We start from the raw sequence: 25,941 nt of genomic DNA, 5'->3' as shown, positions 1-25,941 counted from the left end.
GCAACTAGGCCATGATAGGCTTTGACGAGGCTCCAAATTCGTTTTCAGGAAGTGGCACATCACACATGTACATACACGGATATATATAGTTGCTGTAGCCTGCATATCGCTTTGGCGAGAGGTCGGGGTAAATGAAATCATCCATCCATCCATCCATCCTGTAACTTGTTTTGATATAGTTCACCAACTAATCCTTACGCTTGGTTCTAAAGGTTACTGTCCTAGACTGGCTCTCTCTAGTCTACTTCAGCAACTTTGTCAATAAGTGGCGGTTTGAAAATATACCCGAAATACAGTCTTTGGCTACATGTACACTGGCGAGCAGACCACACCGAAGATGCACGTTCCTAGTCCTACGCATGCTACCTGTGCGTTGTGGTCGTCTATATTTCCAACCCCCTGCAACTTAGAAAGATGCAGCAGAAATTCTTCTCTACGAAAGTGTTCTCAAGCTCCGTTTTCCATTCATGAGGCCTGCGATTACTTCTGTACAAAAATTGGAAACACCTCTCAGTTTCCTCATAAATTTTGGTGTTGGCTACCTTGTTATGTAGCGTGACAAAGTACTCCATAGTTCGTTGCAACGCCCCAAAACAGTAATCGCTGGCAGCTTCGGTATTGCTTCATTGGCCGACTCATAGGGGCCATAGTCGGGTGGAGATTTGTGGACCGCAGGCTGACGACGTTGAGTCTATATGAGTTAGAGACAAGACGTTCAAGTGGCCAAAAATATAAGCAAAATCTTACTATTTCCTGTTTAGTTGGGACAGCGACATCGGGGTGAGAATAGTAGGTATAGAGGCGGCCGTTCGGCATTTCCATAACTACCCAACTTTTGATTGAATACAAGCGCCAGAAATCATTGTGACGGCGTAGCAGGTTATTGCGGCGCTTGCGCAGCTGCTCCTGTTTTACGCGGCGCTTGCGCAGCTGCTCCTGTTTTATAGGACTCTCAACCGGCGCCATTTAGAAACTCGATGTTGTAGAACTGCAGCAACAAGGAGATAGAAAGAAGCGGCCCAGGCCTGTTATACAAATCTGGATTTATATAGGTAGAAACATTGCTCCAGACACGTTGGTCCTGAGTGACAGATTGCTTTCAGAGCCCTCTAAAGTTGCCCTGGTCGGTTAGGAATCGGTCAAGTGCGTTCGTTCGTATGTGAACGTTCAGCACTACAAGCGTACCACCAATACGAATATCTCGAACTAGACCGAAATGATATGGAATTTAGATTCCTCAACATTTTGCTTCATCTGTCACCAAGCCCGGCGGAAAATCTGCATTCCGTCTTGTTGCAACACCAACAAAATTCGCAAACGTAAATCTAAGTAAACTGCAAGTCCTATCAACCGCTTCGTCTCCTGGAGATATAACACCGTCTCGGGAGTCGCGATTGAAAGTTTACAGAGATAAATAAGTCGTTTTCCCATTCACCTCATACGCAAAAATTTCTGCATACTCGTCGTTATCAGGCTTCGAGGTTTTTTCATAATTCGTATCCCAAATTTGCCAATCAGTATATATCATACGATACATCCTTCCCGACGAGTGGTGCCACGGACTAGGAAAGAATGGCTCAATCATGGTAAGCCCCCAATAACATGGCTCGCCACATGAGTATACCGACAGTCTTTTAAGGGTTGCCAGGGGATGTTTCCACGTTTCGAGAGAGCATCCCTAAGAAGGTGCCTTTCCGCGCTCAGCACCTTGTCTTGGAAGCAGTGCAAGAAATGTTGGAGCAAAGTGGATTCCGCTTTATCCAACGTTGGCTACCCCAGGCGTGTCGGTCGGCCGAGTGGGTTTGTGCAGAGTCAATGGAGCTGGACAGACTCTTCCCATTTTTGAACCAGCATAAAAAATACGTATCTTCGAAAGGTTTTCACCAGATATTGGCTAAACTTCGCAGCCTAAGGCATACAGTGTGCAATATACGCCATGCGGCAGTCTACAGAATTCTTCAAGATAGCGAATCCTTGCTTGAAATGCTTCAGGCTGCTGTTGCTTTCGCTAGCTGCATAGGCGATAAGGAATGCACACAGCAGCTTGAATTCCTTTGCAGTACTTTGAATAATTTACTGTTTCAAACGAATGAGCGCTTACACCATCTTCAGCAGAGGGTAATAGTTCAGATTCGGATACGTCACTCCCGTCCAGCAGAGCAAAGGCGTGCCCTTCTTCCAGAGGCAGCCCGAAGGTTGACAGAACAAAGCGAACACATTCTCCGAGGAAAGTTGGTGTCGATAATACGGGGATATAAACTTTAACGTTGTGTACCGAGCGGGAACCATCCCCAAAGCGATGGCGGACCCACCGACGGGAGGGCCCGAGCCCTTTCCCACAAACATCCAAGAATCCATCGCCAGCATCCTAGGAGAAGAACTTCAGGCCACGGTAGCTGCAGACAGGTCCGACTTGCTCTATGAGACTCGGAAGCGAACCCGGGGTAGCGATGCTTTCGCACCATCGGACCCTGCGGGTCGAATCACCACCAAAGAGGTGTGGTAACTCATTGGCACGCTGAAGGACGTCATCCGCCACCAAACCGCGGTCATCGCAGCCACCCAAAATGAACTTCAGGAAATCAAGCACAGCCAGAACGTCCTCCAGGAACAGAATGAGAAGCTTTACGAGGAGGTGAAAGCTTTGCGAACTCAACTTGGGCTACCGTCGCAGCTAACAGCGGCAATGGCACCTCCCCGCTGAACCACCAACCACCCGACAAAGAACAAAATTGCGTTCGAATCAGCACTCAGAGGACCTTTGTCGATCCAAGGGACAATATTAACAACGACGGACACGCTTTCGGGTGATATCTCCCTATCGAAGCCGCTAACACGCACATCCGCACGGCACTGCAAAGCGACGTTACGACGCAAGACGCTCAAGTGGCTGGTATTGGCACCACCAAAACTGGCTATATCATTCGATTCAAGAACACGGAGTCAGCTAACGTGGCCCGAAACAACACCGAGTGGCTACATAACCTAGGCAATAACACGAAGCTGGTAAAACCACGGTTCGGTATCGTTATACACCGAACTCCCACCGAGGAGTTCGACCTAGAGACCGGGGCGGCCCAGGCAGTAGATAAAATCACCGAAGACAACGACCTAACAGAACACGGCTTCCGCATCGAAGAGCTGGCCTGGATGAAGGCGAAGGACAAGCCCCTGGGTAAATTTGCATCACTGGGAGTCTTGTTCGACTCTACGGAGGGGGCGGAACATATCCTTCGAAATGGTTTCGTTGTCAACAAGCACTACCTTCATTACATTGAACGACGCGAATTCAAGAAGAAGAGATGCTTCCGGTGCCAACAGTTTGGCCACCTAGCATGGTCATGCAAGGAAACGCCACGATGCGGGCACTGTGTGGGCCAACACGAACGAGAGCGTTGCCCACCCGGAGTAAGGGCCTGATGCCTCGACTGTAGTGGTGAACACCCTACTGGCGATCGACACTGCTCAGCTCCAGCGGCGACCAACCCCGCTAGATGCTAGAGAGAAACCTCCGCATTCTACAGTTGAACATGATGAAATCAGGACCGAGAATGGAGGCACTGATCAATGACCCTCAGATCCAAGATCTAGATATTCTTCTGATCCAGGAGCCATCCATTACCACGTATCGCACACATGTCAACCATAGCGCCTGGCGACTATACCGACCTACCACGCAGACCGATGCAGTTCGATTCCGCAGCCTCATCTACGTAAATAGACGAATCTCTACCTCCTCACACTGCCAGATACCTTGCGACCACCCAGATGTCACAGCCATTAAGATCTGGTCAGCCGACTTCCAAATCCTTATCTTTTCGGTCTACATACCTCCAGTCCCACTATTCACGACCGACAACGCGCCAGCATCACCAGCGCTCACAGCAATACAAAACACCATCACAACCACAACGCAAAATGAGCAGCGGTCTATAAGCATCATTCTTTTCGGCGACTTTAACCGACATCACCCAATGTGGGGCGGCAGTCATATCCCATCTGGATTTATCGAAGAAGCCAGCGAGCTGATTGATTTTTTCCAAACTCACAATCTTCACAGCTGCCTCCCTCGAGGCACAGCAACGTTTTGGGCCTTGAACAGCCCAGGACAAAACTCGACCACCGACCAGACAGTGACAGACAGACCGGATCTGCTTATCAAATGTCATCTATATCACGAATACGGATCCGACCACCGCGCCACCTACTCGGAATGGAATCTGCAACCCCAGAGCAAGCCAAGCACCAAAGCAAGAAAGGCGTACGAACGCGCGGACTGGGACAGAATTGGCGAAGAAGTAACCCGGCAGATGAGCCCCTGGAAAGACATTAAGACTCGACCAGCACTCGACCGAATTGTGGAAGAACTTACATCAGCGACGGCCCAGGCCGTTGACCGGTTCATACCTGATACTCGCCCAACGCCATACTCGAAACAATGGTTTACACCAGACCTCAAGGTTCAACAAGTTGAAGTCAATCAACTGCAAAAGAGGTGGCAAGCTAGCTGTGTGGGGCTAGGACGAAACCATGCCAGCACTACTGCTGCCTTTCAGGCCATGCAACAAAAGCGTCGAGCATGGACTCGGACCATAGAGAAGGCCAAAGCGTCGCATTGGAAGCAGTTCCTAGACGAGGCGGGCGAAGGGAAGCTCTGGAAAGCAGCAACCTACATGAAGCCTCGAGAGACGTGGGGCTGTACCCCAGCCCTACAAGTTGGCTCGGAGGAGCTCACCCAGAACGAAGACAAAGCGAAGACCTTGCTTGAAGCATTCTTTCCCGCAATGAACATACCCGATCCTAGCCCACCAGCGTTGCCACAGGCGGATCTCCCGTCGCAACCGATCACCGAACTCGAGATTGAGGGATCATTGAAGGCAGCGAAAGGGGCGACGGCACCAGGGGAGGACAATCTGCCGATGCTGGTCTGGAAGAAACTATGGGTATACTTGAAGTCCTTTATCACCGGCATCTTTGCAGCGTGTATAAACTTAGGGCACCATCCAAAACAATGGCGAAGTGCGAAAATCGTCGTTTTGCGGAAACCTGGTAAACCTGATTACTCGACGCCCGGTACCTACCGTCCCATTTCACTTCTGAACACTCTCGGCAAGCTTCTCGAGTCAGTGATAGTCCGACGGTTGTCCTATCTGGCGGAGAAGCACGACCTGCTACCAAACAGCCAGTTTGGCGGACGCCCAGGCAGAACTACCGAGCAAGCATTGCTGGTGCTGTCTAATGCGATCGACCAAGCGTGGTATAAACACAAAGTGGTAACGCTAATTGCATTCGACCTCAAGGGTGCCTTTAACGGGGTGAACTGGGTGAGCCTAGACGCCGCGCTACAAGCGAGAGGGATTCCGATAGCGGCAAGGAAATGGATCGCGAGTTGCATGAGCGACCGACACGACAATATTGGATTGGATGACTTCCGTACCGAGACAAAGCCCCTAGCCAATGCAGGATTAGCGCAAGGGTCGCCACTCTCTCCCATCTTGTTTGCTTTCTTCAACGCCGATCTGGTCGACCAGCCAGTCAACTCCCACGGAGGCGCGTCGGCATTCATTGACGACTACTTCCGCTGGCGAGTGGGCCACTCGGCCGAGGAAAACTTGGCCAAAATACAGTCCGGGGATATCCCTCGGATTGAAGAGTGGGCGCGGCGAACTGGATCCTGCTTCGCGGCGGAGAAAACCGAGCTCATCCACCTCACCAGAAAGAGGGGAGAGCACTTAGGGGGACAAATCACCTTCAATGGAGCCGAAGTCAAGCCGTCACCTACAGCCAATCTGCTGGGGGTAGTACTCGACCAGGGACTTCGTTGGAAGGAACACGTCCAGCAGACCATCAAACGCGCTACCAAGACGACTATCGCGCTAAGTGGACTACGACACTTACGCCCAGAACAAATGCGACAGCTCTACCGAGCGTGTGTCACACCCGTCATAGACTATGTATCCCTGGCATGACCCGCTCCGGGATAAGACTCACCTACGACACTTCAACACAGTACAGAGAACCGCGTTGATCCGGATTCTATCGGCATTTCGGACAGTAGCCACCAAAACGCTAGAGGTGGAAGCTCATATGCTCCCTACGCATCTTCGTCTTCGCCATCGCGCACAGCGCACCATCGCGAGACTACACACCCTACCGCGTGACCACCCCATTCGGGGCGCACTATCACGTGCCCAGAATCGGAGAAACAATATAGGGTCGTACGCGCGCTTCCCTTTAGCAGAAGCGTTGAAAACAATGGATGTCGACAGGCTCAACGAACTGGAGACGATTGATCCACGCCCACTGCCACCGTGGCGAAAAGACGCCTTCACGGAGATTGAGATTGAACCAGACCGAGAAACAGCGAGAGAACGAGCAGTTTCCGCAAAGGACACGTCAGACATAATCGTCTACTCGGACGCCTCCGGGCGGAAGGGCCATCTGGGGGCCGCCATCGTTACACTCAACGACAATGAAGAGGTGATAGAATCCCAACAGGTCCAGGTGGGCCCGATGGAACGTTGGTCGGTCCACGTTGCAGAGCTCATTGGCATCTTCTACGCGGTCGATATGGTGTTCAAGCTGGCCCATCAGCGCACGAATGTCGAGGATGGAGTGCAGTCAACGGCAACAATCTTATGTGATAGCAGGTCGGCCTTGCAAGCAATCCAGAATGTCAAAAGTCGATCGGGGCAGCGTATCATCCATGCGATCCTCCAAGCAGCCGCTGAAGTCCAGAGAGTGAACGTTAGGCTCCGCCTCCAATGGATGCCAGGACATTGTGAAATCCCAGGGAACGACGCTGCAGACCGATTGGCCAAAGAAGCTGCGCAACCGGGTAAATCCCACCCCTTCCGGCCGCTACTATCGAGGGAGAACGCATTTGTCCGCGGAAATATTTATACTCAGTGGGGACGAGAGTGGAAGTCAAGCACCAAAGGCGCTCACTTACGGAAAGTTGACGGCGCCCTACCGGCGCGATACACCAGGAAACTATACGGGAATTTACCCAGGAACCGCGCGTACCTGCTAACACAGCTACGCACGGGCCACAACTGGCTATCCAGCTACCGTAAAGAAATTGGATACAGCGAGCACGATCGGTGCGAGTGCGGCGCGCAGGAGACAGTTGCCCACGTGTTGATAGAATGCCCAAGGCTCCGAGAGCTGAGGACGGAATTGAGAAGGAAAGTCGGGGACGCGTTCAACAGCGTGTCGAGCCTCTTGGGAGGCTCAAACGAAGGTGACAAAGGTAAACCAGACACCGTCTCGAGGGTGAAGACGGTTCAGGCCGTATTGGACTTCGCCGAGGCGTCACAGCGGTTTCGCAGTCGCGCGCCATAAGGGCAGCCTAACAATGGAAGCGGCAATTGGCCACGATAGGCCGTGACGAGGCTCTAAGTTAGTGTCAGGAAGTGGACCATTCTATATGTACATACTCGGATATATAGTTGTCGTATACTGCATATCGCTCTGCGAGGGGACAGTGTAAATGAATACTACTACTACTACTTCCTGTAACATGTCGTCCGCGAGGGGTCGGGGTAAATGAAATCATCATCATCATCATCATCATCCTGTAACCTGTCGGACTTCGACGAGGGCCACGAGCGCATAAAGAAGAAATGGCTCGATTGTAAACCTGACTGTAAGGGATGTTGGTTATTAAATGATTTTAAGGGTTTCCCTCACCAGATGGAAAGACAAGCAGAATACAATATAGATCGCAAAACAAATAGCCAAGCAAGGGGCGTATTATCAGTTCTCGCTTTTGGCTTTCAATTCATGTTAGCAGTTGAACCGAATTACATTAATGAGGGCCAAAGGGCTCAGCAAATTGAGTCCATCGTGGATGATTCTGCCTCCACTTCTCACCAATATACTCAATAGTCAATACCGGTTGCCCCCCTCCTCCCCGGCGGCGGGGGCGGCCCAGTACAGGAGTTAAAAGTGGTGTGCGTATTAAGATCTTCGAACATATACTTTTACAATTCCTCCCTTCTCACTAACCCCTCCCTCCCGACTATCTCTTCCCTCTCCGTTGATGTCCTACCGTCTCATTCTCCCCACGAACCGCGATCGACACGTTCCGCTAAATAGAGAAAGAAGCACTACGACGCCGACTACTATTATGAACACTAATTTCACACAGCCGGTCGAGTGCTACAACTCGCGCGACGCGGTGCCCGCCACCATGCCCTCCAACATTCAATATTACAATCAGGTCCCACTGTACCAGACCAAAAGTCCAAACAGAGATATGAAGGCTGTTTCGCAGTCTTGTTGTTCGAATGGAGTATGGATTTATGAGGATCCGGATCCTTGTACGGCTGTTTGTGATTCGCATACTGCAGCTGAAGCGAAGAAGACGATGTACTGCTTGAATGCTCAGATGGTCGTATATGGGACTAAAAGTGAGAAGGGTTCTGCGGTAGCCAGGCGTCCGATTAGCTGGCTGTCTTTGATGGTTGGGGGATTGCGTTTGTCGGGGATGTTTACTTGATGGGAGTGAGGGGTCGGTTTTGCAATTTGTGATTTATAGGGTTGTTTGAAATGGACCTTGCTGTACATGCTGGGATGTGAGTATGAGATTCTGGAGATATGTTTAAGTAATATGGCTCAGGCACAAGTCGGAAATTAATTCATCAAAAGCTTGCCAGGTCTCCTAATAATGTGTGTCATTTCACGGAATTATACAGGTATGCAATATATTGAACTGAGTATACCAGGGAGCCTGCATGAAGTAGAGCATTCTATTGGTAATAAGATAGACCCGACGGATGAAATAGCTCTGGTGGTGGAGGTGAAAGCAGCGTAACCTTTTCACCTTGGGCTATGCGCCAAGCAAAGATCGCGGAAGCACCATGGACATAGTTACTCCATTTCCGAGAGTTCTTTCTCAACCTTAAGCAATCTGGGTGTTTCACATCCATGAGCCGCCCCATTGCTGTGGTTTAAATCTGAAGTCGATGCCTATCTGCCCATTCTTGGGCTTTTTCTCGAGGGATTCCACTCCAGAAGCCTTGACCATTTGATAGGTATTGTCTCAATATTCTAACAAGAGGCGCTTGAGCTGACTGTTCGTCCGAAAGCAATTGAATTAACTTTTCACAATCCATCAGCCCAGTTAAAAAGGAAATGAAAGAACACAAAGCCCTTTCCCTTCTTCAGGATTTGCGAAAGTTGTTGCCAGAAGAGATAGTAGTATAACACTAATACTACTATGTACGCGTCGAACGGACTCGGGAAGAAGGTTGCTTTGCCACCTAAGCAAGATTTAGCAACGTCATGACTTTGGCCACTTTTGTCTAGATCCATGGATTCCATCTTCCGCGAGAACTACGGTGGTGATTCACGGGTTGTCGCATAGAATCATGTACGGTAGTATACACCAGGTGACCATCTTGACATAGAAGCTTCTTGACTCGTAAGCTATATTCATGTTAGCCCAGAGAGAGCAATACTCTTTTCGCTCGCGCTGACTAGAATCGGATGCACAAAACAAGCTCTATAATACATTATGTTTCTGTGACAGGGTGTTTTGTCTGCACCTCACTTTCACGCCGAACTGCATGAAGTATGTCCTGGACTTTTCCTCCCAAGGCATCTCTCGGTGCTGGCGCAGTCGAGAAAGAGAATTCTTCTTTCCTATGCAGGCCAGGCAGGCTTGTCTGTCATAGAGACCTTGATTCTAGACATGTTGATGACAGACAATCCTCCGAATGAGGGCGACAGTGGAAGGTGGATTGGTGCAAGAATCGGTACAGTGAAAATTGGGAGAGGAATTCGGTCGGAACCTGGGGGCGGTCACAGAATTATCAAAGACGGAGAAACCTCCAAACCGGCTTGCTTAAATGTGGTCCTCTGTTCAACGGTGGTTGTGGGCTTGCCCGCCAAAACCCCGGTCAATGTTTCTCCACCAGATGCAACATGACGCAGGTCGGATATAGGGATTCTGTGCAGATCTTGAGGGATACAGTGAGTGCAGATGAGAAAACGGGCTGTAGCGTATTGTTACCAGGGAATTCCATAGGTTGTTCAAGTCGGCGGAAAAGGCATGCAGTTTGGTGAGGTGGTCTGTGAATATACTTCACCGGTTTGAAAAGCGGTTGGTATCGGTGGTTAATTGCTGTATTCTAGATAACTATTAGGCCCTGTCAAATTTCGATTATAATCGGGTCATGGGCACAGCCTTCTTCCAAGCAGGCTACGGCTATTCGTGATTATCTGCGTGTAAAGTGAAGAAAGAATAATATAAGAAAACTTTTTAGTACTAACATCAACGATAAAAATTCAGTAATAAACGATAAATCAACGTAATGAACAACGGTATATGAATAATATCTAGCGAAACAGATGCAAAACAGACGCAAGACAGAAGGGAATATGAAAACCAAATGATAAAACAGGAATGATAAAATTGCATTTAGTGCAATCTGACACACTTGGAAAATCCATTGACCCCATCCCTGGCCATTTCGCCTCAAAATACCCCTTTCAGATACTTGGAGAGGTAGAGGGTCCCTTGTCAGTGGATTTGGATTAAATCACCCAGACCAGATCACTATGGTGATATTGGGAGATATTGAGCTCCAGCAATTATTGCTAGATTTGTTTAGGTATTGGTTCTATTCTATTTTTTGAGCTTTATAGGAGATAACTCTTTCACTTCTGACCACTACCATTCCTCGTTTCACAAACCGTCCCAAATCCCCTGCTTGACATCAAGACAGTAGCAGTGGGCATTCAGAGAACTCAGGCGCGTGGCAATCGGCAGCGATATATAAACCGAACGTTCCGATAGCTTTCATCGGGTTCACCAGAGCCAAATGACAGTGGGAGCCCGCCCACGTCATAGTACGGAAAGTATAGCCTTGAATCTTCTAATAAATGAGCACCCCCACCTTGAACCAGTCAACGTAGAACAAGTGCAGAAACAATTCATAGCCGCCGCTTCTTGTGTGTCAAGGCTGGCTCCAAGAATTTGATATGACGTTTAACCCGTGGGGAACAGTAGCAATTCCTTTTCGGGGGCCAGGAATTAACCAAATGGTCTGCACGACCAAAGTGGGAATTTGCTTGTTGATCATCGAGGAGCTCTTGAACCGACTTAGGAAAGCCGCCAATCCTTTGGAAGAACGAAGAACCGGCAATCCCAATTGATGTCATTTCATGAAGTCCATTGATTGAAAATCCCACCTTTTTGCGGTAGTATCCACATACGCGGCAACCATCATCATCATCAACGTCACCAAGGCGTTGGCCATGGGCCATTTCAAACCTTGCGCCTGGAAATTCCACCATGACCAGTTTTACCAGGTCCCTGGAATATGACCGGGAGCACAGGACTGAGCCTTTACAGAAAAAGACTCCTTGGCTTTTGATTGGCAACTCATCGAGTTCGAAGAAGAAAAAAGCGGTCGCCAAGATAGTTCTCACTAGTTCAGTCGGAACAGTAAAATGCATCTTGGACATCCCTTCTAATTTGCTCACATCGTCCAACCGAGGAAGTGGCTCAGGCAACTCGTGATTCAGCCGAAAGATGTTTGATCTCTCCACATCTGGCACGAAATTGAGTGCCTCATGGAATCCTTGCTCGCCATCCATACATGGGGAGGACATCGTCGCTCGGATCATGCGAGGGATGGCACTGTCTTGCAGTATACGACTAGCACCCTCAATTGGCTTAGCCACGGAAGAAAATGAGCCCGTTCCCACTGACAAGAGTAGATCATGGGTTTTTGCAGAGGGCCAGATGACTACTGACTCCTTGAGCGCAATTGCCAGAGGATTGTTGGCTCTGACTCCGCCATCCTGCAGCGCACCAAATCCTGGGAGGGATTTTGATCGGAAAAAGCTGCATGTCATTAGTCACCGTCTTCAAAGCTACCTGGGATACTTACAAGGGGGCTGCGACGCTGCATTGAGCTCTATTGGTATTGTTCATCAGTAAAGCTCTTCGTTCGTTCCAAATCAAATTGATAACAGTTCAACCCAACTCACACTTTCCATACGTGAGGATTCTCATCCGCCGTCTTAGGGACAAGGAACTCGTATGCTGCACTCGCTTCTCGCTGGCCCATTCCACGATAATTTGCCAAGACACAAGCTTTTCCATCAGAAGTACGACTCGCGATAATGGCGACTCGGCAACCGGTGGAGCTTGTCGTCGTGACATCGAACATCCGGCGTTGGGGGTCGACCACTCTTTGCAAGGCATCCTCTAGTCTTTCTGAGTCGTACTGACAATCAGCTAAAAAGCACGCCAGGCTTTTTATCCATGTAGCGCACCGGGATATCGGGAATTTTGGTGCATGCTTAGGAGGCGATCCGAAAATCATCCGAGCAAAAGCCGGAAATTTGGCGCAACTCTCCTCTGCAGATAGGCCATTCAATATCATATCTACCGCCAAAAGCGCCCCTTTTTTTACGGATCAGAGTCTTTCATCCAAAGGTGCAGTCTTCTTTGTCACAGATGATCTTACCAACACTTGTCCCCGCAAATAAATCGGCGACCTGTGCTATCGATATTCCGCCAATCCGCCTTTCTAGTGCTCGCAGAAGCCCTAATTGGACGATACCACGAACCCCTCCCCCATCTAGACTTACCACGATTGGCCCCTTGGTTGGTGGAAGTTGACGAACCGTGAGATTCACTGCCTCGTCACAGATAGGGCATTTTGGTAGGTCGATGTGGTACTCCGTACGGGGACTTTTAGTCCCATATATGACAACGCAGTTATCACAAATTGTATGCCTGCAAGGCAACATATGCTCTGGTGGTCCACACATGCAAGCAAAGCAAGTTGTTGTTGAATGCAAGCCCCCCCATCGGCGATGGAACTGAACTAGCGCTTCGTGACGGATGTCTGCTGAGACCTTGGACTTCAATTGAACAAAGCCCTCGATGAAGCGGTGCAAAACTTTATTGCAGACTATTTCAGCGTCTACCCCTTCCCAGGCATTCCGACAATATGCCCGATAAAGGGTGTTGAAAACCATTTTCGGCTCGAAAACTACGATGATTGAAATCATTAGTGACAGAGTAAACCATAGGCAAAGATAGCTTACGATGCATCCCAGGCGGATAAGCATCCAGAAGGAGAGCCGAGGCTATGAAGTTGTAAAGCTCATTCTCAGGACAAGCAGAACTTGCAAATTGAGATTTTAGCTCTACAAAACAACTGACCATTGCTGGTTTCCTTTTATAACCCTCTCGTGCCACCAAAAGACAGTCAAGGTTGGCTGGGTTTGAACTTCCCATCCGAAGTTGAAGACCTCGGCCCCAGAGTGCGCTGAGGTGCACGGCTGAGAATGAGAGGCATTTCTCTTTCTGTAATGATTGGATCTCTTGGATTTGCTCAAGAACCAGGCTTCTCAATGGGTCGAATGCAACGGATGGGGACAAGCCTGACCGGTCACGGATATTTAGAACTGTGATTCTGTGCTGCCCTAACCATGCACTGGGTAATTCAAAGTCATCATCCGCATCATGCGCCTCAGGTTGAGGGTTGCCTGACAGCACAATAACAACCCGCATCATACCATGGATATGTGAAGCCCCAATTGATAGGGTCCCAGTCGGTGCATCTAGCAGCTGTTGTACATTTCGCATGTCAGGGGCGGTGTCGACAAAAAAGCAAAGAACATGTGTCCATGGCAAAATCTTGTGTCTAATCACTTCTTGTTGAAGGTCTGCTAGAGGCTGAGACTTCCCAAGGGCGAGAGGATATCGTCGATGTCTGTCTCCAGACCACCTCAGCAAGCAACTGTCACCCACCCCAGCTTGGCTAAAAGGGTTACTCTCGGCAAATATGACAGGATGCTCAGTATGTGCAGTTGCTGTACTAAGATGCGCTCGAATCAGCCCAGCAGGACCCTTGCGTGTGACATTATTGTGAGGAAACAAAGCTTGAAGGGCCTTTATGCGATTTCCATTGCCAGAAAAATAGACAATAGAGGGATATTGCGAGTTGGGGTGGCTCATTCCCTGGATGATTTCTTCAAATCGCCCCGTGTCTACCAAAGAACTGCCGGTAGTATCAGAGAGTATATCGAGCCACGCCGCCATAATGATCCCCTGCGCATTGCAAGTAATATGGCTTCCTGAGAGCACTGGTGCTTTTATATTATTTATTTCCGGTATCTCCAATCTTGTGAAACGATTTCCTGCCATCAATTACTTAACAACTCCGTGTGACAGCTCTGTCATAGCGATAAGTGGGTTGGCCCTCACATTCTTCCACTAGAAATCAGACTCTAGCCATTATTTGTGAGTGTATAAGTTATATGAGGTCATTTAATCTAGTATCCAGTCTCTAATATCAAAATACTGATGGTATTTTCCTCTGGCCAAACGTCCTCTCGTTTAGTGCGAGAATTTAACTTCTGATTACATAGAAACTACTAACAGCTTGCTACAGCGCCCTCTTCAATTTTTGCGGTATTTCTTTGATTCGCAATGGAAAAATGAGGGCAAGTTATCCTCCCCAGAGATGCCACAACAGCTAATATAAATAAGTTGCATCGCCCCTTCGTCTACGGTTATATTTTCATACGTCGGATCATATTGTGTGCTATGCAGTCTGGTATATTAGAGATTGTGAGAAAGCAAGCGGGGCATGCTCGACCTGATACAGCTAATGATATACAACGTGCAAACACCATTTTTAGCCAAAATCATGATACGATTTATACAATAATGTTAAAAGAGGAGTCGCAAATGGATTGGAGATACTGTACACACACACACACACACACACACAATTCATTAACGCCCGGCGGCTGAACCGAAAGGGCAACTATCTCTGATCTACTACAGTGATACAGTGATATTCGAAATCAGTTTTAACTCAATTCTTCTACTCTTTATCTCCCAGGGACCCACCCCACACTCTAGTCCATATTAGGAAATCATTCCGCCAACCTCACATTTGTTCATGTATCTTTGACGAGTCAGTGCAACTTAAAGTAATCCCATTTCTTGACAATCCCACAACCCATCACAGCTACACCATGAGGACAGCCTAATACTGCAAATAACAACAAGGCCACGACAGGCTTTACCAGGTGAGGCTCAAAGTTCACCATTCAGGCAATTTGAAGAATATCAGGGATCAATCAACATACATTTTTGTAGTAGATGTAGCCCGCATATTACTTTCCATTGCGAGGGGTCAGGGCAAATTAAATACATCCATTCATGCGTCTATACCAGCGGCAACAACGTATATCATAAGTATATACAATATTGCACACTGAAACTTTCCACGGCATTCAAAGTTCAAAGTTGGTCCGGTCGTAGTGCTTTCTCGTACCCGGCCAGCGCGCACCTAAACCATTTGCTCGGCCTCATCTGGCTTTCCTCTGGCTCTAAGCACTATCTTAAGGCATTTGGCAGTGTCGAGAGTTGCAATGTGGTCCGGCCCTAGCGTTTTGTCGTACCTAGCTAGCGCCCACCTGATTATTTGCTCGGCCTCATCTGGTTTTCCTTGGTCGCTGAATAGTATCCCGAGGCAGAGCGCAGTGTCGAGAGTTGAAATGTTGTCCGTTCCTAGCGCTTTTCCGTACTCGGCTAGCGCCCACCTGAACACTCGCTCGGCCGCATTTAATTTGCCTTGGTCACTAAGCACTATTCCGAGGGTTTGGGCGGCGTCAACGATTGAAATGTGATACAGTTCCAGCGCTTGCTGATACGGAAATAACGCCTGCATGAGTGTTTGATCAACAGCAGTAAGCCGAGTTTATTGTATCGGTAGTTGAGGCTTTGTCGGGGCGATTAAGGGAAATCGTTGTCTAGGTATCCCGAGTCTGGTGTGCTGGAATCATATGTAGAGGTAAAAAATTCTCACCGCAAGATTTTAAGACTTATCACAGACACGCTAAGAATATAACGCGCTCTTACAGGCACACACCGACGATTGATTGGCCAATGAGATGTGATTGCTCATGCATTAGAATGACTTCACGTGATATACCTGCTAAGAGGAAGCCTTGGTGCGTACCGCGAGGGAATAAACGCCCGGCGGATTGATACACCTCCACCCCTGGAGACCACCACTGGCCTCACGAAGGAACAAGAGCCATAAGTGACAGTCGGAAATGGGAATAGAGACTTCGTAGGTGAGTGCTTAGTCACAATTAGCATGTCACTCCCATACCTTGGCACTCCAATGCAAGGTTGGCGGAATTATGTCCGAATATGGACTAGTGCGCTTGAGGTGGGGCCTCGGGAGGGAAAGAGGAAGAGAACTGAGTTAAAACTGATTTCGAATATCACTGTATTCGAAATCAGTTTTAACTCTAATCTCTCTCTTTATCTCGCTGGGCCCACTCAAGGCGCACTAGTCTGCATTAGGATATCTTTCCGCTACCCATGCGATTTCCCAGCGTACAGTCAGTGGGACAGACATAAGTAATTACATGGTACACCCCCCCCCCCCGCCCCACTTAGATTCATAATATTCTGCTGGTCAAAGAGAAATATTGTTGATATTATAATTATCACTACGGAGTGCTGATATAGTATATATACAGGATGGATCGAAATCAGTTTCACCAGCTGAACACAGATAAGTATTTCTCGAACCCCCCATACTGAAACACGCTAGTCTATCTATGTCTTAGCCTAATTATTTTCATTGAATGGAACTGGAATGTAGTATTATATAAGCCCAACCTTACGAAATATTGGTACCGTGAACACTGCCCTGGCATAGGCCCCAGAGCTCGCTCCCCAAGTCTTCACGTCATTGATCTGAGGGGCGTCTAACAATTTTTATATGTGTGAAAACCATTCGCACATATGAATCCTTTCTGTTGTTTTCCCCCTGCTACATATTGAAATCATCATTTGATAGTTCTGCAAACGAAGATGGTGTTGATCAGCCACACGGATCCAGATTCGGACGATGCAGGTAAAACGGCTGATAGGCAAGTCTGCTTAATTCCACTAGTGACACTGGTAAGTATCTAATTATGGACAGCTTTCAAAAAAGGCACACACTCCTTTGTCGATGGCAAACTCAGCTTGAGTTCTTCTTATATCAGTTTTGCCGCATAGTAGCTCCAGGCTTGGTCGATGACTGTCACTGGTCTTGCCCCGAGGCAGCAGAACTAAGTCGGCTATCTGAAAAAGTCATTGAGTTCTTTTGTTTTCATCACAAAGTAGCCTTCCAGTCTTGTGGCATATCGGAACAAGAACGTGAATTATTCTGCTCTGATTTGCATCGGATTCGGCAAATCCGACATTGCGCAGTGCACCGAGTTGTTGTGAACGCAGCTACAATCGCCAAATATGCAAAGAGTGCACAGAACGTGTTAGCGATATTGAAACGACTGGGGGGAGCAGAATTCGAAAAAGCGTTTGGTGAACAAGTACGCTGGGAGTCCCTTTCCCTATGTATCGCTGATATGATTAACTTTATATAAAAGCTAACCCAGTTTTTGAGCACGTTCTGGGATATTAGAGCCCCCCATGTCCCACTAGTAGCTCCGAATCAAGCACATAAGCAGCAGAGCGAGTATTCGAACCCAGATAATTCGTTAGCTGAAACGAAGACGATGAATTTCCAACGTATGCTCGAGCTACAAAATGTTGCAATGGAAAGGAGACTTGAAAACATTGGGAGAATGGTTGAAGATATGGAGATTTCTCAGAGGCGAAAAGCGGATCGCCAGGCGAGGTTCAGTCAACAGAACGAGGCATCTGAAAAAAGGAGAATTGAGAGAGCACAACGAAATCAGAAAGAACGAGAGGAAGCCCAACAGAAAAGGCAAGAAAGATCAAGGAGAGCTCAGCACGAACAAAATGAGGTCGTACAAAGGAATATCGAACACACTTGATTGCCCTGCTGCCTAATTCTTGCCACCATACAACATCAATACAGAAGCTATTTTTATCCGTTATTCACGTGTGTACTAGAATTCGACCAAGAACAGGGGTGAGGAGAAAGTAACCGTAATAGGTATAGTGTGTTTCGAAAGAGTGTTCAAGAAGTAATTAATCTCTGCGAGGAAACGGTGAAACTGGTTTCGATCCATCCTGTAAAATGACTAATATTAGAGGTCTAGGAGGGAAGAAACCAGCCTTTCACTCCGGAAAAAGCAGCTTCGCATACTATTTTTGGATGGTTTTTTTTATGATTACTACGCGTTTTATGTAGGAAGATGGTATAGTGGTGACCTAGTTGGGGCCAAGGGGGTGTAGTTTATGTCCACTGACTACGCTGGGAAATCGAATGGGTAGCGGAAAGATATCCTAATATAGACTAGTGCTCCTTAGGTGGAGCCGGCGACCTAAAGAGAGAGAGATTAGAGTTAAAACTGATTTCGAATATCACTGTATACATGTCATTATATATATAGTACTGTGTCTCATCAGAGCCCATACATAAAGCCTTGCAGAATATGTCATCTCAGATGTCAGTATCGCAGCAGATCCTCGTGGGTTACAGTACGTCCCGAAACTGGTGCAACAGCCCACACTCTTTAAGTGATGATTTAGCCCCACTGCCAAGAGACTTTAGTCTACATTGGAAATTATTTCGAGAGTTCCCGTGTATTTCGCCGTAATTGAATTACATAGTAATTTCAATTCTGTATTAGCTTGTAAATTCAACTTACGTGGCACCTCCATGCCCCTCGCCCGGAGCAGCTTTTCTCGGGAAACACTTTTGACTAACCCTAGATGGCTCCAAAAGTGGCTTTACAGCAAAGGGTTCCTCATGAGGCATTCTCTTTTTCGCATCCGTACTGCCAAAATGCGTTAGTCCATAGCCAGTTTTTCCAGGGTATCCTTGTCAGTGGGCTTGTATTGTATCGTATACAGAATATATGGCGAGGTGTATTCACTTACACATTCGATACTTTTGATACCTAGATTTCCATTTCAGAGCTAGCGTGCGCCAACCCCCTCCCTGTCCCCATCTAGTGGGATTGGGAGACCGACAGTGTTCCTCCGGAGATCGAGCTGAACGGTTTTCTACTACCATCATATTCAACATATCCTGAAAGATGTCAGATATATTCGGGTTTGATAACACAACCTTCCTCTCTCTGGCCTCTCTTCTTTCTGTGTCTCAAGGACCACAGGAAATCGCGGAATATACTACTATTAACAAGGTTCCGGATCATGATGAATGGGAGTTCGAAACTGACAATGATTCAACAATAATGCACCAGCTCTCAGGCTCTACATCAAAAGACCAGGTGCTAGCGAAATTCCTTGATCATATTGCCGAAACATTTTCCCAAGAAAAATCCATCCCACGTCATGAACGACGGCGGTCTAAAGCGACAATCAACGGAGCCATCCATGTGACGGCATCGGGTCTAGTCTTCGATCACGGCGCCCCGATTGTTTATGTTGCAAAAAATGGGATTGGAAGCGACTCAATCGAAGATAGCAAGAGAATGAAGATAGACGAAGAATTGGCAAATAGTCTGACGAAATGGGTGAGGATCATCGCATCTACCATGAAGCGACCAGCCATCGACAAGGATCAGATGTGGACGAAACTCATCAGCTACTACAAGCAACGTCTACATATCTACATATCTCGTATCAAAGGTTCATCTAAAGATGACCTCGCTGCCGCCTTCAATACGAGGTCGGATGGGATTGTTTTAGCAAAAGAGCTGCATGAATTGTCTGCACAATACAAGGCTGACAGCATACCCTTGGAGGTTTTGAAGCGCATGATATCTATTGCCTACCAGCTACGTCCTGTGGCTGCGCCCGTTGGACTAACATCCCATATTGGAAGGATTCGGCGCTCTGTATTCTTTTTAGGCCGCCTGAGATCTGCATATGAGACATTTAAGGAGACCGCCATCGAGCTTCAAAAATCTTTCAAAACTATAACCATTTCTTGTCTCCCTCCACCCGATGCCAGATGGCTGAAGAAGAGCCAACTGATTCAACGGGTTCAAGAGCTAGTGAAAATGGAACAAGTTCCACAACCGCAGAAACATCATCTTGACAAGCTGCGGGGTCGCCCGACCAATTTATTGACTACCTGTCATGCTGAGGTTCAGCTTCTTCTAAAATTCGAAGGTTCCTTTTCCACCAACACAGATCCTTTCCCATATATCGGGTGTAGTAAAATGTCATGTTGGCTATGCTACCAGCTCCTTACTCACTACAAGGATAAGAGGACGGATACTCGAGGATACTACCAAACACGCGGTTCCCATGGTACGGCCTACCCATTTTGGCATATTGCACTAGGCAGCGATTCAGTTTCTTACCCTGGCGTTCAATTCAACCTCTCTGTTGCTCTCTAAGATATCCAGGTTTTAATGCAGCAGCAGCTCAAGGATTTCCTTCGCACTCAACGACCAAAAAGAGCAGAATCCTCGACAAATGTGACAGTTGCGGGAGGAGCACTGAAGCACAGCGCTCTTACAAGAATGAGAGAAGCAGAGTCCTGGACTACGCCTGGTGGTACGGAAGGCGAGGTTGGTTGTTTGAAAGAACTTGTGTGCTCTAGGCAATGTATTCGGTTTCCGGCCACTGGAGAGCCTGCTCATTGTCGAATGATTGATTTTTACCGCTGTCCTACCGACTACCCAGGCACAGAGCCTGTGACCTTTTGCATACCTGACTTAAGCACTTACTGGGGCAAATCCAATTTCGACCGCGCCCACTGATGGATATCGATCAAGGACCAAGACCTAGCCGAACTTAATGGGGATTATCTTTTCTACTGGTGCCGAAAGGATGATCTTCCGCCAAACAAGTACCTGATGAACCTTTTACGGATCGACTCTGTTCCATTTGAGGAATACTTTTGGTATGGTGATGTATTCATCACGAAGTTTCATGAGGACGAAGGCTCATTCAGATTTGATTGCGAGGACGTGCCTGATGCATTTTTAAGCCTCGAGCACTTGATTGAAAATATGATTCGCTCGGAATGGGAGCGTAAAACTCCAGAAGATGAGATTCGCAGGTGGCAGTATTTTGATACTAAGCAGGAAAAAAGAAATGCCGACAAGCAGGTCATACTGGAGCAAATGTAAGACTGACTCGTTAATGACAAAATACCTATACTTATTTCGCGTTTTTAACACATTGCCTTCTATTTTAGGACTTTGACAGAGCGGAGTATACTGGAAATGTTTCCAGGTATGTTAGAATACTTGGCAGTTACATCGTGCGAGGATGGAGCGGTAGTGGACGTGTCTTTTCGGGACAGCCAGGTTGATTCAGGAAAAATGGAGATAACAAGGCTATGCCGCAAGACTGCTCTGCAGCAAAGAGGCTGGAAAGGATTCTCGTCGAATGACCTATAATTTCTATGTGCGTTGTCATGGCTAGTTGATTTGATTATTTCAATATAGTGGAACCTCAGTAATGTCGTCAAACACAAATCTTGTAATACACTATGGGAGCGACCTGCATGTCTGAGGATACGGAAATATCGATCTTCCGAAGAAGCTGTTTTGATATGAGCTAGCGTATTTTGGCAACCCGGATCAGAGAAATAATCGAAGAGTGTAGGTAGTGCCACCAGTTTCGGGACGTGCTGTAAACAAGTTGAATGATTTGCCTCTCGATATAAGAAAATTACTGTCGTTGATTATAGAAGGGATGCCTCCGATTCTAGTAAGGGCAGTAAGCAAGTAATCAAGTCTCTATTTGCAGGTCGGCTGCCGAGTAAGCCCTCAAGACTGACTTGGACATAGGAGCGGAAGGGAAGTGACAGGTCATCGGTTTCTCGAGGGACTGCCAAGCTCTAGTGTTTGACTTTGTTTGCATTTCCATGGAAAATTCTAGTTCCTTGAATCGCCAATACAGTTACGAGACGAGGCGCCGTATTTTAATGAAAGTGAATCACGGTATGGAGACTAGTACGGGAATATTGTTATTCCGAATTAGGCCCCAACATGGTCTAGTGATTCTTGGCAGTGGGGCCAAATAATCACTGAAAGAGTATAGGCGGTTGCACCAGTTTCGGGACGTACTGTAGTAATTTTGGGAAATTCGATCACTGTATCTGATCGCAAAGAGCGTACTATACCGCTGATAGAACTCGACTAATCGAAAACCTTAGAGGCCGACTTTGGAGTTTTGCGGAGTGCCACGTGGCGACAGTACCGACTCCCTGTACTGATCGAGGGTAATGGCGGGACGGGCCGCGATGCGAACCCCTGAACCGCCCGACCGCGACGAACGCGGAGACTCACCACCGCGACTGTCGAGACCGAAACGCACCACCAGACCACCAAGAAACTACGCTCAAGAACAAGAGATCGACAATGAACAGAGGAAGACGCGACCCCAGCAAAAGAAGAGAATTGAACCCGAATCTCAGCCTGACGTGGCAACTTCGGACGACTCCGCGACCGAGAGCGACGACCTCGATGTCAGCAATTTGGTAAAGGAGCTGGTCAAACTCAGGGAAGAGATCCGACGGCGAGATGAGCTGCATAGAGAAGAACTCCAGAAGGTCCAAGAAGAGTTTCGGAAAGCCAAGGAGGAATTTGGCGTCGCCCTTGCAGGAGTTCGACACGAGCTACAGACCCTGACAGATAGCCCCACGACACCGCAATCCTACCCCGAGGCATGCTCTCCGAACCACCATGATGAGATTCTTCGCGAAATACAATCCTTGCGCGAGGAGATCAGCGTTCCCGCTCCCACGGGATCTCCGTCGTATGCAGATGTCGCCCGTACACCCCCGCTCAGCCACCCAAGCAATATACGGAGTCTCTCGACATCGAACACAACACCAACTACGTTTACCGACACATTGTACTGCACAATCGACACCTCGGAGATGGCAGCAAATGAAAACGAGAGGATGTCCGCAGGCCCAATTCGGGCGGCGGTTGAGACAGAGATTCGGGCGATGGAAGGCCACACGCACTAGCGCTGTCGCGCTGTCACCGTGGACCCGAAGACCACCAACCGAATCAGAATAGCGTGCCGCGACGAAGTTGAACACCAGCTGGTTAAGAAAGTGGCGGAAGGCAAGATCGGCGCGAGAGCGCGGGTGCTTCGGGATGAGCTGTACCCAATCAAAGTCGACAGTGTTAACAAAACCATCGTGCTAGATGAGAAAGGTGAACTCCGAGCCGGAGTGGCAGCAGCCTTCAGCGAGGAAAATGAAGCTACCGTTGCCAAGATTGCATGGCTCAGCAAAAAGGACAGTGCAAAGGCCTATGGGTCAATGGTCGTCTACCTCACCAAAGGCAGTGATGCTCGAAGGCTCCTGGCTGAGGGGTTCTTTCACGCTGGGGGAGAATCTGGGGTGACCAGCGTCTTCGAACACCGACCACGACCGACGCAATGCTACAACTGCCAAGAGATTGGCCATAAGGCATTCCAGTGCAAGAACGCACAGAGATGTGCAAAATGCGCTATGGAAGGGCATCGCCACAGTGACTGCGACCAAACCGTTCCCAAGTGCGTTCCATGCGGGGGTCCTCATGAATCGTTCAGCAGAAATTGTCGGAAGCTCTACCCGTCACGTAATGAGTAGAACACTCCGAGTGATGCAACTGAATGTGAGAAAACAGGGAGCAGTGCAAGAAAGTCTCATGAACGATGAAGATACTCAAAATGCAATGGCACTAGCGATCCAAGAACCCCAGGCGAGGATGATTCAAGGCCGGCTCTTGACCACCCCGATGGGACACCACAAATGGACAAAGATGGTTCCCTCCACGTGGAGGGAAGGGAGATGGGCGATCCGAAGCATGCTGTGGGTCAACAGAGATGTGGAAACGGAGCAAGTGCGGATCGAGTCGCCGGACCTAACGGCGGCCGTCATTCGGCTTCCCGAACGACGGATTTTTATCGCATCAGTTTATGTAGAGGGAGGGGATGCCTCTGCATTGAACAACGCATGCGATCACCTCCGGAAAGCAATTGCAAAGGTACGGCGAGATTCGGGGACGGTGGTGGAGATTATGATCATGGGAGACTTTAACCGCCATGATCAACTGTGGGGAGGAGACGATGTGTCGTTGACCAGGCAAGGCGAGGCAGACCTAATCATCGACCTCATGAATGAATTTGGACTCAGCAGCCTGCTTAAACGGGGCACCAAGACATGGCACGGCGCAGGATATTCGGGGGACTGCGAGTCGACGATCGACCTCGCTCTCGCCTCAGAAAACTTGACGGACTCGATGATCAAATGTGCGGTCCATGGAACGGAGCATGGTTCGGACCACTGCACCATTGAAGCCGTCTTCGATGCTCCGTGGGCTGCTCCAAAACAGCCAGAGCGACTGCTGCTGAAGAATGCGCCGTGGAAGGAGATCAATGCTAGAATTGCAGGAACACTAGCTGCCACTCCGGTGGAAGGCTCGGTGCAGCAAAAGACCGACCGGCTGATGTCCACGGTGTCTGAAGCGGTGCATGCCCTGACACCGCGGGCCAAACCGTCACCACACGCAAAGCGATGGTGGACGGCGGACCTGACGCAACTCCGTCAGATATACACATACTGGAGAAACCACGCCCGCTCGGAAAGACGGGCAGGGCGAAAGGTGCCACAGCTGGAGGACATGGCCGCAAGCGCCGCGAAGCAATACCATGACGCAATTCGGAAACAAAAGAAGAAGCACTGGAATGAGTTTCTGGCCGACAACGACAACATTTGGAAAGCCGCGAAATACCTGAAGTCAGGAGAAGATGCAGCCTTCGGCAAAGTTCCGCAGCTTCTCCGAGCAGATGGAACGGTCACCACTGACCATGAGGAACAAGCCGAAGAACTTCTGACCAAATTCTTCCCGCCCCTGCCGGAGAACATTCAAGATGAAGGAACAAGACCACAAAGAACGCCGGTAGAGATGCCGGTCATCACTATGGAAGCGGTAGAGAGGCAGTTGCTCGCAACGAAGTCTTGGAAGGCGCCAGGCGAGGACGGCCTACCGGTCATAGTGAGGAAAATGACCTGGCCCACGGTCAAGCATCGCGTTCTCGATCTTTTCCAGGCGTCACTGGAAGAAGGCACGCTGCCGAAACAGTGGAGACACGCAAAGATCATCCCGCTGAGAAAACCGAACAAGGAAGACTACACTATTGCTAAGGCGTGGAGACCGATCTCACTCCTCGCGACGCTAGGCAAGATCCTGGAGTCAGTGGTGGCAGAAAGGATCTCGCATGCAGTGGAGACCCACGGCCTGCTCCCGACCAGTCACTTCGGGGCCCGAAAGCAGCGGTCCGCGGAGCAGGCACTCCTGCTCTTGCAGGAGCAAATCTACGCGGCGTGGCGCGGCCGACGGGTGCTGAGCCTGGATCAGCTTCGATGTAAAAGGGGCATACAATGGAGTCTGCAAAGAACGACTGCTCCAAAGGATGAGGGCACGAGGCATACCGGAGGGCCTTCTCCGCTGGGTTGAGGCGTTCTGCTCTGGACGGACGGCGACCATCCAGATCAATGGGCAACCATCGGAGGTTCAGGACCTGCCACAGCCTGGACTGCCTCAGGGCTCGCCCCTGTCTCCGATTCTATTCCTCTTCTTCAACGCCGACCTCGTGCAAAGACAGATCGACTGCCAGGGAGGAGCAATTGCCTTTGTGGATGATTTCACCGCATGGGTGACCGGGCCAACCGCGCAGAGTAACAGGGGAGGAATTGACGCAATTATCAATGAGGCGCTCGACTGGGAAAGGAGAAGCGGAGCGACTTTTGAAGCTGAAAAGACGGCTATCATACACTTTACCCCCAAGACGCATAAATCGGACCATGAGCCGTTCACCATCAAGGGACAGACGGTTGTGCCCAAAGACCATGTGAAGATCCTGGGCGTCTTAATGGACACTAGGCTCAAGTACAAGGAGCAGATCGCGAGGGCAGCGTCCAAGGGCCTGGAGGCCGCGATGGAGCTGCGCCGACTTCGGGGTCTGTCCCCAGCGACAGCGCGGCAGCTGTTCACATCGACGGTAGCGCCGGTCGTGGACTACGCCTCCAATGTCTGGAT

The 25,941-nt window shown here is 48.9% G+C and overlaps 4 protein-coding genes across 4 annotated transcripts; 3 read left to right on the top strand and 1 right to left on the bottom strand.

Annotated features, from left to right (window-relative positions):
- Positions 1-2,299: 2,299 nt before the first annotated feature.
- On the top strand, positions 2,300-7,344 carry PGRI_095840 (uncharacterized protein; the record flags this gene model as incomplete). The annotated part of the gene is made up of 5 exons (XM_040797297.1): positions 2,300-2,502; positions 2,682-2,807; positions 2,862-3,408; positions 3,495-5,954; positions 6,016-7,344. 5 exons carry the CDS (start codon positions 2,300-2,302, stop codon positions 7,342-7,344), a joined length of 4,665 nt encoding a protein of 1,554 aa, XP_040643678.1.
- A 3,597-nt stretch (positions 7,345-10,941) lies between these two features.
- PGRI_095830 (patatin-like phospholipase family protein) lies at positions 10,942-12,185 on the bottom strand (the record flags this gene model as incomplete). The annotated part of the gene is made up of 3 exons (XM_040797296.1): positions 10,942-11,857; positions 11,904-11,930; positions 12,004-12,185. 3 exons carry the CDS (start codon positions 12,183-12,185, stop codon positions 10,942-10,944), a joined length of 1,125 nt encoding a protein of 374 aa, XP_040643677.1.
- Positions 12,186-19,014: 6,829 nt separating this feature from the next.
- Positions 19,015-20,286, top strand: PGRI_095820 (nucleic acid/nucleotide deaminase domain-containing protein; the record flags this gene model as incomplete). The annotated part of the gene is made up of 1 exon (XM_040797295.1): positions 19,015-20,286. The coding sequence occupies one exon, from the start codon at positions 19,015-19,017 to the stop codon at positions 20,284-20,286; it is 1,272 nt and encodes a 423-aa protein (XP_040643676.1).
- Positions 20,287-22,127: 1,841 nt separating this feature from the next.
- PGRI_095810 (reverse transcriptase) lies at positions 22,128-25,907 on the top strand (the record flags this gene model as incomplete). The annotated part of the gene is made up of 5 exons (XM_040797294.1): positions 22,128-22,835; positions 22,878-23,413; positions 23,490-25,267; positions 25,329-25,818; positions 25,889-25,907. 5 exons carry the CDS (start codon positions 22,128-22,130, stop codon positions 25,905-25,907), a joined length of 3,531 nt encoding a protein of 1,176 aa, XP_040643675.1.
- Between the last annotated feature and the right edge of the window lie 34 nt (positions 25,908-25,941).

Source organism: Penicillium griseofulvum (genome assembly GCF_001561935.1).
Source record: "Penicillium griseofulvum strain PG3 chromosome Unknown contig_21, whole genome shotgun sequence".
Taxonomy (NCBI): domain Eukaryota; kingdom Fungi; phylum Ascomycota; class Eurotiomycetes; order Eurotiales; family Aspergillaceae; genus Penicillium; species Penicillium griseofulvum.
This window is presented reverse-complemented; position numbering and strand designations above follow the sequence as displayed.